Source organism: Aptenodytes forsteri, unplaced genomic scaffold, assembly GCF_000699145.1.
Source record: "Aptenodytes forsteri isolate BGI_AS27 unplaced genomic scaffold, ASM69914v1 Scaffold184, whole genome shotgun sequence".
Classification (NCBI taxonomy): Eukaryota; Metazoa; Chordata; class Aves; order Sphenisciformes; family Spheniscidae; genus Aptenodytes; species Aptenodytes forsteri.
Genome location: NW_008796078.1, coordinates 3,072,605 through 3,087,912, shown reverse-complemented (window position 1 = coordinate 3,087,912; position 15,308 = coordinate 3,072,605). Strand labels below are relative to the sequence as shown.

Here is a 15,308-nt window from a genome sequence, read left to right as displayed (position 1 = left end):
TTATATAATAAATTTTTTCTTCCTCTTTAGGTGTGAACAAAATTTGTGAAGTTGGTTTATTGCAATGCTAATTTAGAAATTTCTTTTTTTTTTTTTTAAAGTTGCTTTGGAACTCATTAAGAAACCAGATTCACAGCCAAGTTCTGTAATGTTGCTTGACTTTATTCAACATATCATGAAATCTTCCCCGCTTATGTTTGTAAACGTGGATGGAAATCAGGAGGAAACCGAATGCAGTTGCATTGGTGAGTTTGTTGAAAATGGTTATGCTGAAGCTTGATATTTTCAGGATTAAAATTTTCTGACAATGGGATCATATAAAAGAACAAAACTGGGAAAAAGGCAGATTCATAAGTTCAGTGTTATGTATTTGTAAGTAAGTGAATAATACGATAGACTTTTAATATTGTGAATTGATTTGCACTTGTGGTAATGGAAATTTATCAGGACAGAGTTCGACCTTATTCATTACCATTGCTTAGTGATATTACCCAGTTCATGTCGATGAGAGATCCTGTACACATATTCATTGCCTGAGGGTTTTTTTGACAGAGGAAATGTCTGGAACTACCCAGTGGAAAATGTCTGTCTTCCCCCCCCACACCCTGCATGTGCCCCCCACCTCCCCTTTTTCTCTTTTTCAATGAGATCTGCTGAAGAAATTTGCCAGTGAAGGCTCTCTGTTTTCTAAGCCTACATGCATTTATCTCAAGGAGTTTTCTTTTGTTTTACTGATGAGCAACCTGCTCTCAAGGAGGTGCTTATAATACGAGGTTTTGGTTTTTATCCTAACAATTTTCTGTTTGCTGTTTCTTTTTTATTGACCTAGAATTTAGTAACTGGATCATAACAAGGCTTCTCCGAATTGCTGCAACTCCAAACTGCAACACGTTGCACAAGAACATCTGTGATGTCATCTGCTCTTTACTTTTTCTGTTTAAAATGAAGAGTTGCTCCATTTTTGAAGTACTAACAAAAGACTTGCTAGAGCTTTTCCAAGACTTAATCTTCCTGCATGAAAGAGATGCACAAAAGCATCTCTGGGGAGATGTACCGGTCTGGCCAGTGACTGTAAAGAGATTTTCAAGCAATACAAGTGACAATGTGGGATATTTAAGATTGGCACCATTACAGCTGATGGGTATGCCCAATATAGAATGTTTGGAAGTTATATTAATGTCTATTCTGACCGACATTGTTGCAGATGTGTTTTTTGTAAGACAAGATATTATTCTCTGGGGGATAGGCTGCTCCCTGTTGGAGTATGGCAGTCCAAAAGTTAAAGCTTTGGCAGTGAAATTTTTAGTAAAATTAATTCATTTAGGAGGACATCCAGAACAGCTGGCCAGTGTTTTCTTCACAGTCTTTTTTGGAATTCTACAGTCAGCACTTGAAATGGATACTGAAGAATCAGAACTCTTTGGAGAACCACTCTTAATGTTGGTGAGGACATTGTTGCCTTTTGAAGCAGATTCTTACAAAAATATTGAACCTGTCTATTTGAATATGCTACTAGAGAAGCTCTGTGCATTGTTTGAAGGTGATGTGTTCAGGTGTCTTCAGTCTGAAAAGCTGAAAGCTGCTTTTTGCCATATACTGCAATATTTTCTGGAGTTTGTTCCAACTGGCTATGAATCTGCCTTACAAGTAAGAAAAGTCCATATCAATACCATATGCAGAATTTTTGTGAATGTGCTTGGAACTCAGGAAGAACAAGAGGTAGGTTAATTTTAAAAACTGTATTTATCATGTGAATAGATAATGTACAAACCCTACATCTGTGCAAAGAAGAAAATCTAGGAAATACTATTTTTAGTTGCATAATTAGATTGATACTTCTTGTTTCTCAGCTGTTTCCCATATTTGTACAGGTCAGAGTTCTTTAATTAGTTGGATGTAGCTGGACCTTATGTTTTTCAGATGTATTAAACTATTGAGAAGCTATGCAGGCACAAGGGTCTGTCTGTAATCATAGTATAAAATTGGGGTAAGGCACAGAGTATGCTCATATAAGGGCAGCTTTACAAGTAATTTCCCTTCATCTGAGCTGCTCTTACTTTTTAACCGTGTGCTTTTAGTCATATTTGTTGGGGACAGGCAGACAGAAAGGTTTGAATTAAATTAGAATCATAGAATAGTTTGGGTTGGAAGGGACCTTTAAAGGTCATCTAGTCCAACCCCCCTGCAATGAGCAGGGACATCTTCAACTAGATCAGGTTGCTCAGAGCCCTGTCCAAGCTGACCTGGAATGTTTCCAGGGATGGGGCATCCACCACCTCTCTGGGCAACCTGTGCCAGTGCTTCACCACCCTCAGCGTAAACAATTTCTTCCTTATGTCCAATCTGAATCTACCCTCTTTTAGTTTAAAACCATAATGAGGTGTTAATAATGAGATGTTGATATGCTGAGTGTTCCCTCTACCCCATACACCCACATGCATATCATATCTATTGTCTCTTAAACTTAATGTGTCTGTCTTGATGGCTTTGGTGGCAAGGTATTATGGCAAGAACTGGGAAACAGCTGTACAAGCTGCATTCTCTCTGGTAGGAACACAGGAAATTTCATTGCTTAGGAGAGTTTTCATCTTGTAATTTAGATTTTTGAACAGAAAAGTTTTTAAGAACTTTGTACCATAATATTTTGAAATTCTATATTTTAAGTCAGAAACAATAATATCATGTCTTTGAGAAGTAAGGCATAGCATACATCATGGTACCTCTGTTGTTTGTCCATCCCAGTATCTGGTGAGTCCACTTTATACCGCATTAAAAACACAAACGGAAGAAATCTTTCAGGAGCTTCATCAGAACCAGCTAGATACTTCTGATACTGATGGGTGGAGCAGCAGCAGTGATGAAGTTCCAGAGAAAAGACGACGACTAAGCCTACCAACAAAGCATCCAAAGAAATCAACTACACCAGTAATGTATGACACTTATTCAATAACTACTTTTATAGTAATTTGGCTAGTGAATAATAACAAATGACAACTTTTTTGAGGCAGTTTCTTCATAACAGCCACATCGAAAGATCTTCTGGGAAAAGATCTAGAACATCGAAAGATCTTCTGGGAAAAGATCTAAATGGTATTTTGAAGGATCAGAATCTACAGATGATTTTTAAGCCAAACTTTAGTTAAAGAGACTATATTTTTAATATGTTCGATGCAAATTATTTTCATTTTTACACACCGAAAACAGAAAAGCTGTGAGAATACATACAGAATGACAGAATCATATATGTGGCTATGCTGTTGCACTGGATGTGGTTAAAGCAGGTCTAGTTAAGTCAGGTTGTTCTCAGATGAACAAAGCCGGTTCTCTCAGCCTGTTTGTGCTGTGCTTCAGCAACCTGGTTATCTTGGACTTGCTCCAGCATGTTGATCTCTTTCTTGGATTTGGACACTCAAAACTGGCTCCAGCATGCTGTACTCCAGGTGTGGGCTTATGATCAGCCTTCACTCTTGATAATACAGCCCAGTATGTAGCTGACCTTCTCTGCAACAAGGTCACACTGCTCTTATATCCAACTTTTCCACAAGTCCGTCGGGTCATTTTCTCCAAAGTTGCTTGCTAGCCAGTCAGCCTTCAGCCTGTTCCGTTGTATGGGGTTTTTGTGCCAGCTGCAGGGCTTTTCATATGTCTCTGTTAACCTTCATGAGGTTCTTGTCAGCCTAGTTTTCAAGCCAGTTGAGGTCCTTCGAATAAGCAGCTCTCCTTTTATCCACAGAGCTACCTGTCTCATGGTAGAAAGGAATCAAGTTAGTCTGGCATGGTTTGCCCTTGATAAATATGTGCTGGCTGTTCCCAGTCACCTTCTTGTCCCTTATGTGGCTAGAAATGAGTTTAAGGAAGACTCTTCGATAACCTTCCCAGGGACTGAGGTTAGGCTGGCAGGCCTATAGTTCCTTGAATCCTCTTTTTTGCCTTCCTTGAAGGTGGGTGTAATGTTTGCCTTGTTATAGTCATCAGGAACCACCCTGGTCACCATGACCTTCCAAGGATTGTAGAGTTATACCTTTATAGCCTTTCAGATAAGTCCAATTTGCATTATACTTAACTTCAGAGATAGTATCTTGTTCTCCCAAAGAACACATTTAAGCTAAAGCTTCATTTGGTATCTTCCTAATCCTGTATCCAACATGGATTAGCTCTGGTTTTGCTATGATGATTTATCTTTTCTGGAAAAAAAAGTGTGTGTTGGAAAATAATTAATATGGTTGAATTACAGACTTAGTCCTGTAGACATGAAATTGAAGAGCACTCTATGGAATGCCATCGCAAAGAAAGCTGCGTCCTTAATATTTCTGCTTGAGAAAGAAATTCTGACAGCGGATATTCTTCAGACTGTAGAAGGGATTGCTGTAATTCTGCGACTAGCTGCTTTGTGCATAGTTCATTGTTCTCCCCCAACAAATTCTACCAGGTAAAGGTACAAAGGTGAAACCATGAGACCAATAGTTTCTTCTAACTGTTACTATGATTTGTGTGGATTACTTTAATGCTTGTCCGTGTATCAGGACAAGTATTGGGTAAGTCCTGTATGTTTTGAAGAAGTACATTTTCATAGTAACTTTGCTTACAAGCAATACAATATTAAACGTTTATAGTCTGTTGCATTGATCATATGATTTCTATTTTAACAGTATAGATCATAAAGTAACTCATCCGTGTAACTCTGACACATGCAAGAATACTCCGAGCTCCTCAGATTCAGTGGTGAATATACAGTTCACATGGATTTCCTCTGATTTTATCACAAGACTAGTGAAAGTCTGCAGAAACTTGTTAGAGGCTGCTACGCAGATTGTTAACCTAGAACAAGTGATTGACAGAATAGTGAAAATCTTTGATGCTTTACTGTATGCACAAGGTGAGAAATCCTTTAAACTAGCATATCTTTTATTGGATTTGTAAATTAGGAATGCATCTGACTAAATTGGTCTGTTGTGGTAGAGGTACTGAAATTATAGATCTTGTGCTAGAACTCCAATTCCTGTACAAAAAAGGTTAAATAATAAAAAAAAAAAGCATTCTTCTCTGTTTAGAGAGCTTCCTTTGCATTCCTTTTTGAACATGGTTTACTAGTCTTTGTCTGTACTTCTATTGATTTTTATCTGAACAAGAGACTACATGGGGATAATGTAAGCGTAAGAAAGCGTAAGAAAGAAACGAACTTTTAGCAGTTTTCTTTTTAAAACACACAGAGGCAGCATGCCTTACTATCTCTGTTTCACTCAAAGATTGCAAAGCTTCTGACCAGCTTCAGCAAATGTGGCATGCAGGAAGTGTACCAAAAATATTAAGTACTTGCATGTTTTTTTAAAAGTAGCTAGTAGGATGGAGGACAGACTCTACTAAGACTAAAGTGTTATCATGGGTTCAGCTTACTAGCCATCCCAAAGTCCACCCCTGAGTCTTTGTACAAATCCAGAGATATCAAAGTTGTATTCATTCTGCTGCTCATGTATTACATGCTGTCAACTGTTTAATGAAATTTTTAGATTATTTTGATGTAGCACTACATCATTTATCATTATATGTCTAAAATGTAGGATATCAACATGTGAGAATAGTGGATAGAAAAAAGAACATTTTGTAGCAAATTAACATAAAATGTGCATCTGTTTTATAAACTATACAGAGCTGTAAAAGTATCAGTTTTTTTGTTGTTTTGTTTTGTTTTTCCCCCTAGTGAAAATTCCACTGAGTGATCAGATTCTTGATAACTTATGTGGATTGCTGTCTCTGCCCTGGATTTACAGCCATCCTGATGATTCTTCTTTTAAGTCATCTGCTTTTGGGTTTGATCCTCTAGTTTTGAGTCAAAAAACTGCACAGAGTTTCTGTAAGTATGTTAAAGTATACAAAACCTAGTATTTCTCTGGAACGATTGTTCTAAAGTAAAATTGTTTTCTTTGCCCTCTTATGATGATTGATGATATTCAACGTTTAAATCAAGTAATTACCTGCTTTATTTTGTTTTTTCTTTTTAGCACCCCAAACTCAGTCACACTGTGTGTTCCTTCTGTCTCTCTTCCCAAGAAACATTCGTCTGGATTGGAGAAAATCCATTTATCGTTGGGCACTACAAAGTCCCCATGAAGTAATTCGGGCTACTTGTGTTAAAGGATTCTCTCTCCTGCTTCATCCACCAAGTGTGCAGTCCTGCAGTATGATTCCCAAAGCTCTTTTGTATGTACTAATGCTGCTTTTCTGTCTTCCCACAAGAAGAAAAACGGACAAATAAGAAATGTAGTATAAACACCAAAATAAATATTTATTTCTATTTCATCCAGAATTTGCTAGATCTCAATTTCAGAAATTGTAAGTTATCAACAGCATAAGTGTAAGTGACGATGTCTGTATGATAGAATAGTGTTCACTTACCATGTCAGTATACAAGTTACTTCACTAGTTGAAGACCCCATTTCTAATTAATAAATTTAAACTAAGGAGGGGAAAAGAGATATCTTTGTCAGTTAAATATACGTGATATTTGTCCATATGTCTCTTAAAATCTTTCCAATTTCTCTGCCTTTTGTATATATGTCTTGGTGTCTTCTGTCCTATTGTGTCTAGTCTTCAGTTTCCTTATAACATGCCAGACTCACTGTGCACAGTGCTACTTCAAACATTTAATAGAATTTGAGGGTAATCTGAAAAGGAAAAAGATAATTTAGTGAGACAGATCCTTAAATTGTCCTAATAGTTTCAGTATAGTTAGAGAATTCAGACAATGTAGAAATACAAATTTCTAGGTAAACAATCAATTAAAATGGTTTAATTTTTGTTTCAATTTCAGAAGTCAAATCAAAGATGAGTCTGAGCTAGTCAAGGAGGCTTGTGCTGCTATAGTTGGGAAATTATCTTGCTGTCTTTCTGGTACATTCAGTGTACGACCTTCCTTAGCAGACTCTGCTATTAGGCATGTTACTTATGATATTTTATGTAGCAGCCTTACTGTGACTTCTGCTCATGAAAAAACTTGTTCTGTGCAAGCCTGCATTTTCAAGCCATTTCTTATTCTCCTCGAGAACAAAGTATCCAGTTCAGTAAAGCTAGGTATGTGACTTTACCTTTATTAACATCTTGTACTTCTGTATGAAGTATTAAGTCACTGCTTCTGTACCTTTCTCCATTCCTTTTTTTCTATATTGCTTTTTTAATAGCTATAATGGTGCTTGAAATGTATTTCAGTTTATATCACTGCTAATGTTTGATGTTGTCATTGATATTCTTTTTAAACTACCTTGGCTTAATTTTGGTCTATGGCTATATCTAGAAATGTAATATTTGATAAAATCTGAATTTTAAATAGCTTGTCTGGTTTGACAATATTTACTCTTTTGATAAAAAAAATACAGTGTGCTTTATGGCTTACTTGCATCACTGCTTAGTGCACTTCAATAGATTTTTTAAAAAGCATTAAAAATATTTTTTTCTTTCTTCCTCCAACCCATGCCACCCAGCATTTATAGAAAATATACCTCATCTTTGCAAACATCTGGATTTTAACACTGATGAGTCCAGTGTGAAGATTCTTGTTGGGTCTTTATTAAATCTAATGGAAGATCCAGATAAAGATGTAAGAGTGGCTTTCAGTGACTGCATAAAGAACATACTAGAATCCTTAGACTCTGAAGAAGGATTCATAAAAGAGGTGAATTCATATTTATTTTTGGTTGTTTTTCTTAACTTACAAAGGTTTTTGTTTCACTAATGTCAAACGCTCTAAAATTATTTTTTGTTTTGTTTTCATGTGTTCCAGCTGTTTGTTTCAAGGATGAAAGAAGCCTATACAAATGCCAAAATATCAAGAAATAATGAGCTTAAAGATACCTTGATTCTCACAACAGGAGATATTGGAAGGTATTTTTGATAGTATCTTGAAAATTGCAAAGTACTATCAGTTTGTGATGCAAAGTAACTTTTTGTTCAAGTGTAAATGTGAGATTGAATTACTTATTTCAAGGTCAGCCTTTGTCCAGTCCTTTGCAACTGTACTAAGCTGTTGATTCATACGGAATATTCTTCATTTTCTTCTGCCCTGTCATAGGAAGTACAGATAAGCTATGCAAATACAATGATGAGTCATTTTGCATTATGGTAATTTTATATTCTTAAGTAATTTTATTAATGCAATGATTCTTTTTTCCTTTTTAATTCTTTTTCTTCTGCTTACTTTGTAAGGGCATCAAAAGGAGATTTGGTACCATTTGCCCTCCTGCATTTGTTACACTGTTTGTTGTCCAAGTCAGCTTCTGTGGCTGGAGCAGCATACACAGAAATTCGATCCCTGGCAGCAGCTAAGTCCATAAAACTGCAAGCTTTTTTCAGTCAGTACAAGAAGCCTATCTGTCAGGTAAAAAGAAAAGTGTTGGTGGTTTAGAAAGGCATATGTTTAGGTTCTTTTTGTGTATTTTGAAAATGGTATTAAAGGTAAAAATTACAGTATTTTACAAGGTGAAATCTCGTAGGACAAGAAAGAGATGATTTAAAAAACAAAACAAAAAAACCCCTGCAAACATACAGGAAGGAGTGGGAAATCTTTGACTTTGTCATGGTCTTCTCCCCTCAACAGTATTGCTTTTCTTTTTTATTCCCTAGATTCTGTCATTCTGAAACAGAGGAACTATATAGTTTCTTGCATTCTGTGGTACCATTGCCACAAGAGGCTATGATTTAAAATTGGAATTGAAGTCAATGTTTTACAGGCATAATACTGACATGATTGATTTGTTCTTTTGTTATACCCATTATCTAAACACAGATGTTCTCTTTAAAAGAAAATTATCAAAAGCAGACTTTTTTCTAATTTTGAATTTTTTTTTTAATAATGCAATGTCTGAATCCAGGCTTGCAAAATTAAATGCAATTATTAAGTGGACGATAATTTAGTTCTATCGCAAAGTAATAACCATAGATCTATGTGCAATAAATAAGAAAGAAAAACAGATGCATAGAAAGAGGAGCGAAACTCTTGTGTTTTGTTTTTAGGGAGCGAAAAAGGGGAAAATAATGCTAAATATATATATTTCTTCATGCTTAGTTTCTAGTGGAATCCCTGCACTCCAGCCAGATGGCAGTATTGAGTGCTCCATGCCAGGGTAATGAGCTACAGAAACAAACAGCTGCTCACCAGAGAGAAATGGCTCTGGACATGTTATCTGAGATCGCCAATGTATTTGATTTTCCAGATCTAAATCGCTTTCTCTCAGTAAGTTGGTCAGTCCTTTTTACTTTTGATTTTTGTGTGTGTGCTTGTGGATTTTGATTTTAGTCCACAATTTTCTGTCAATGTTGCAGATTTGAATTTTTTTTTCTTTAGTTGCTGTTGTTTGTTATAATATAGAATAGTTTGGGATTGCTGCAACTGGGAGCTCAAATACAGAGGAACGGTTTTATCAAGAAGTTACAGTGATGGCTACAATGCTAATTCAAGTATGACAGATGATGAACTAACTAAGGTCTAGAGTACTCACTGAGTATACCTATATTAATGATTTAGTGCACTTGGAGAGATTCTTTGTAAGGCGTGATTTTTGCAGTGTCTGCTTTCTTGTTTCAAATGAAGAAAGCTATTGTCCTGTGGATAGATCTCTTCTTGATCTGGTTAGATATCTGTTTTACTTAAAGCCTAAGTAGCTTCATATTGATACTTGTATTTTGCTTGTTGTTAGATGGGAAATGCACAACTGTTAAGTAAGCAGTGTTCTAGTTAACTGGTGGGTTGAGGGAGTGTTGGGGGGGGTGTGTGTGTTGGTTTTTATTATGTTTTTTGTCTGGGTTGTTTTTTTTTTCCTTTTAAGATTTCCTTTTGTGGAATATCTGGATGGACAAAGAAAATGGTAGCTCACTTTCTGTTTACGTGTTTCTCAGTATTGATTAGATGAAACACCTCCTTAAGTAGTATTTTTATTTTATCTGCGTTTTTACTAGGTATTTCCATCTCATTAAAGTTCTTTATTCATACCTATGGTCATATGTATGACCAGAGATGTGTGGTGTTGTACTAACACAAATGGAACAAAGCCGAACCCTCGGTTTTTGGAGGGGTTTTTGTTTGTTTGTTTCTTCCATTAAGTGTTGTTCTTAATTTACCAGCGGACCCTACAAGTTTTGCTTCCTGACCTTGCAGCCAAGGCTAGTCCTGCAGCCTCCACACTTATTCGAACTATAGCAAAACAGTTGAATGTAAACCGAAGAGAGATTTTAATCAATAACTTCAAATACATCTTCTCTCATTTGGTCTGTTCCTGCTCCAAGGATGAGCTTGAGCGGGCGCTTCATTATCTCAAGGTAAATTGACATTTGCTCTATTATACATGTCGATTAGGAGCAACAATTGATGAACAGTGAGCTTTCTGCTTTATTTAAGTTAAGGTCTTGCAAAGTATAGGTGGGGAAGTTGTATATGCAGAAGTTTTGTTCTTGTTGGTATTTATAATCTGTTCCGTTGGCTCTGAGGAACTGTTATAAGATATTTTGCAAACTGAAAAACTCTTAAAAACTTGGTTTATCTAACATTGAGCCAATTGGAAGCTTTTTCTTTGATCACTATGGTAAATCAACCAGAGTCCAATGCCCTCCTGTCTCTCAGTGTGCTAGTTTCGTTGTGATGAAATGAAGCCTTGGTTTCTATTTGCTATTTGATTATAGAATGAGACTGAGATAGAACTGGGCAGCTTGCTGAGACAGGACTACCAAGGACTGCATAATGAATTACTGCTGCGTATAGGAGAACACTATCAACAAGTCTTCAATGGTTTGTCAATACTGGCTTCATTTGCATCTCATGATGATCCCTATCAGGGACCTAGAGAAATAACATCACCTGAACAAATGGTAAGAATGCCAAAATATTCATGTTCAGTTTTGTTCAACAATTTCTTTGTCCAGTCTGAGAGTGAAGACAATTTGACATTCTCTGAACATCACTTATTCGAGGCAAAAAGTGGAGGAAAGGCTGGCATTTCATATTAAGTGTTCCTGTAATAGGGAGATACATACCAAGTATGCATAAAAAACAAAACAAAACCCCAAACAAACCAACACACACACACACACACCCCCAACCACACAAACCCTAAAATCTTACCAGAACAAAAAACCCTACAGCCTAATAGGGATGTCTTTCATTAACACTGATATTTCTTAAGGAGCAGCGTATATATTTGGGATTCTTCTCATTTGTCTTTCTGAATTAGCATTTCATACTTGTTTTTTAATTTCTTAAGCTTAGGAATGTATTAATAGCAAGATTACTTGCTTTTTTTTTTCTCCCCCCCCAGGCTGATTATCTGCAACCTAAATTGCTTGGTATCCTGGCTTTTTTTAACATGCAGTTACTGAGTTCCAGTGTTGGCATTGAGGATAAAAAAATGGTGCGTAAACTTAATGTTGACTATCAAAACAAAGATAAGCAAGGGCTATTTTAATATTCCAGGCTTACTTATGTGATTGTGCAACTGTCATTGAAGTCTCAAAGATCCTAAGATTCCCACATGATTCTTGGAAACTGATGGTCTCACTGTGGGTAGGACTTCTGTGTAAGCTCAAAAGTTGGTTTTGTTTTGTTTCTTTAATGGTTGGCTAATGCACATATTTCAGTCAGATATGGTGTATGTAACAAGTCATTCAACCAGTAATTATAGAGGAGGAATCCAAGTGTATGTTTTATGTGTGTGAAAGAAACAAAGTGGAGGATGAGGGAATATGGGAGAAAACTGGGGTTACTGCAGGGAACAGGGTTATAAGGGTACCAAAAGGCAAAGCGAAAGAAAATAAGATGCAAATCCAAGAGAAACTGGGCTTTATTGGTTTTGTTTCTCACAGAACAGCTCCTTTCAGCTTTACAGTAGAGAGCATTTAGAAAAATTAGAGCTCGCACCTTGAGACAAAGTCTGAAAATTCTGCTCTGCTGAGGCAGTGCTGCTAAACAGAAGACAGGGCTTTTAGCCGCCTCACGGAGGTAGTGCAGATGGTTTCTGTAGGGAATTTTTCAGTGCTAGAATTTATATAACCTTTACATTGATGGACTGCATTTTCTCTGGTGTTCTTTCAAGCTTTTTGCTTCTCATATATTCACGTCGAGACGCTCTCATTTTCATAGCCCCATGTCTTCACGCTTTCTAAATTTCTTAATTTGTATAGCATTTGTTCTGCTGCACCTGCTATTGTTTCTATCTTTTCTTGTTCTGTTTTTTGTTCTTGATGAGTTTCCCTTTCCATGACCTTTCCTCAAGCTCAGGTTTCTTCCTGTGCTACTGATCTGTCATGCTGGACATTGTACTACCTTTGTTTGGTCCCGTGTTACTGTGACTGAAATATCTCCTGCTTTTTCTGCATCTCAGTATTTCTCTTCCTGTCTTTCATCAGTCCCATTGGCAACTGAGCTATTACCTGTTCCCTGAAGCTTACCAATCACTTCTGCCAAAAGTTGTATGTCGATTCTGTTGTTGGTGTGGGTTTGTTTTTTTTTTTTTAAATGTAAGTTTGTTTGTTTTCTCTATATTTTCAAAACCTGCTCTTTTCAGCTTCTAAAAATTTGGACATATAGTCAATCATGTCTTATAACAGACTTCTATAACCGACTTCTATAACCATGAACTCCTTTGGTGTCCACAGTTCTTCCCTCACCAATTTGTCAACAGCCTAAATAACGACTTTTTTGTTACAGTCCTGTCATTACAGATCCCCTTTCATTCTCTTTTCCTCTAACCCTCAAATTCTTTATTGAATCAAGCTGAATTTTATGCCTTATAGAGTATGATTTCTTAAGCCAGGGTAGCCTGGTTTTATTAGAAAATATGGCTTGTATATGTTCTACTGAGTATCTAATACGCTAAAATGACTTTTCTCTATGTCTAGGCTTTAAACAGTCTTATGTCTTTAATGAAGCTCATGGGTCCCAAACACATCAGTTCAGTAAGAGTGAAGATGATGACTACACTGAGAACAGCTCTAAGATACAAGGATGACTTTCCAGAACTGTGTTGCAGGTGAAGTGATAGTGTACCCAAACAGTGACGTACCTGCCATTTCTGTCCTCGAATACACTGTTTTGTTTTTCTGCAAAATAGTATGTTCTATAAAAGTCCTACTTCTCTAAATTGCAATGAGATTTTGAAATTTGACAAGTGATAGCCTCATCTGAAAGGGTGTTTTTATATTGTCCTTATAAAAGTATATGACACTATGACGAAGTTTTGTTCTAGACAATAATCTAAACCACAGAGCTGAAATAACTTAAAATGCTTCTCATGACTCACCTAAAATGTCTTTATGCAGAGAAGAATCATTGATTACTATTGTTTTGTTGTCTTTTCTTGTTTAGAGCCTGGGATTGTTTTGTTCGAAGTCTGGATATTTCATACCTTGGTTCCTTGCTTAGTCATGTGATAGTAGCGTTATTGCCCCTTATACATATCCAGCCAAAGGAAACTACAGCAGTATTTTACTTTCTCATAGTTGAGAACAGGTACCGTACAAAATATTTTCAGTTATATGGGTTAAATCCTGTAATAGGAATGGGGATAACAATAAATTACAGTTGTCCAGCACTGAGATGAGAAAACTTGTTTTTCTGCAACGTACTATGTTCTAGAAAAGTCCCACTTCTCTAAATTGCAATGAGATTTTGAGATTTGACAAGTGATAGCCTCATCTGAAAAGGTGTTTTTATGTTCTCCTTATAAAAGTATATTACACTATGGCGAAGTTACAACCCATTCAGACACTTCCCCCTGCCAGGTTTTCAGATTTCTGCATTATTTCTGCTGGTACGGAAAATGACTTACCTCTACAGGGCATGCAAACAGAATAACAATGATTGCTAACGTTTGCTCTAAGCTGGAGAGAAGTGTACAGAGTTGGAAATAGGGAAGAAATGAGTTCTTTTGTTTCTTTCAATAATTAAAGTTATAATTATGAAGTGCACAGAATTTAATATTGAGTAAGTTTTCATACATCCTTTTCACAAGTAGTCACACCAACTGAAAATAAAATCAAAGTCTACTACAAAAGACAAATTTTTGTGACTTAACCTTTCTGAAAACAATGTTGAGTCTTAATTCTTTTTCATCTTATGTTTTGTAGCTTAAAATTATGTTTGGGTTTGGTTTTTTTTTAGGAATGGTGATAGTTTATATCTCGATTACTTTTGTTGGCTTTTCACTTTCTTGCACTGTATCATACCAGGATTATTCAAAATAAAAGATGACAATAGGAATAATAAGGCTCTTGTAGAAGCCCATAGTAGCAAAATTGAAAGAGAATCCTTCATGTTAGGAACCAGAATTCTTATTTTGGTTCTGTGTTTTCTTCTCTTATGACGAAAACTGGAACTGGATTTGCATCAAATGGGATTATTCTCACCCTTTGGCCAGTGTCCAATAAGGAGAGCCAAACCTGGTAGAGGTGAATGGCAACTTTGAAAGCTTTGGAAAGAACTGTCTTTAAAAGAGAAAGTAATTTAAAGTATAGGGGAGAAATACTTGTGGCTTAGTTGAGTAATAAGAGAAACAAATTGTTTAATACAAATACTTTAACTAAATGAAAAATTCATGGAATTTACTTTTTCCTGCTTTTCAAGCCTTTGTTCTTCTTGTCATTACATTTCTTGATGGGTTTTTAAGTTTTTTCATCGCAAGCATTAGCTGGATCGGTTCTTTGCAATTTTTTTTTTTTGTAACTATTAGGGATGCAGTACGAGACTTTTTACATGAAATATATTTTCTGCCTGACCTTCCAGAACTAAAAGAAATTCAAGTTGTCCTTCAGGAATACAGAAAGGTACTGCTTCATTTATTTATTTGTTTATTTTAAATGCCTCAAATGAACTCATGACAAGTGAGGAAAACATGTAAAGTTTATTATTAAACAGAAATAGTATTTACCTGCCTCCACAACAAAACAGAATTTATGTATCGCAGGAATACTTTGAAGCAGGTTCTGATTCTTCTTTAGGAGTGAAATATGCTCACATTTAACATGCTTGTTTCTGTAGCATCTTCTGAACACTGACTTTTCATCTTTTTGAGACCCTGCCTCCACAACAAAACAGAATTTATGTATCGCAGGAATACTTTGAAGCAGGTTCTGATTCTTCTTTAGGAGTGAAATATGCTCACATTTAACATGCTTGTTTCTGTAGCATCTTCTGAACACTGACTTTTCATCTTTTTGAGACTAAAGAGATTATAAGATTAAAAGTCGGCAGTATTAGCTATGGCAATGAATGTGTTGCAAGAGAAGCTACTTTTAATTTGATCCCTCTTCCGTATACTCTTTAAAGGTAACAA

General features: G+C 36.1%; 1 protein-coding gene across 1 annotated transcript in view; it reads left to right on the top strand.

Moving 5' to 3' along the window:
- ATR (ATR serine/threonine kinase) overlaps nucleotides 1-15,308 on the top strand; it is a 48,238-nt gene that overhangs the window by 7,218 nt on the left and 25,712 nt on the right. The window contains 18 exon segments of the mRNA XM_009286709.1: nucleotides 102-245; nucleotides 830-1,719; nucleotides 2,743-2,930; nucleotides 4,241-4,404; nucleotides 4,664-4,876; nucleotides 5,699-5,851; nucleotides 6,000-6,198; nucleotides 6,809-7,068; nucleotides 7,476-7,666; nucleotides 7,775-7,875; nucleotides 8,197-8,368; nucleotides 9,056-9,223; nucleotides 10,111-10,305; nucleotides 10,666-10,851; nucleotides 11,298-11,390; nucleotides 12,877-13,007; nucleotides 13,343-13,486; nucleotides 14,706-14,821. Of these exon segments, the coding sequence (XP_009284984.1) occupies nucleotides 102-245; nucleotides 830-1,719; nucleotides 2,743-2,930; nucleotides 4,241-4,404; nucleotides 4,664-4,876; nucleotides 5,699-5,851; nucleotides 6,000-6,198; nucleotides 6,809-7,068; nucleotides 7,476-7,666; nucleotides 7,775-7,875; nucleotides 8,197-8,368; nucleotides 9,056-9,223; nucleotides 10,111-10,305; nucleotides 10,666-10,851; nucleotides 11,298-11,390; nucleotides 12,877-13,007; nucleotides 13,343-13,486; nucleotides 14,706-14,821 (3,708 nt within the window).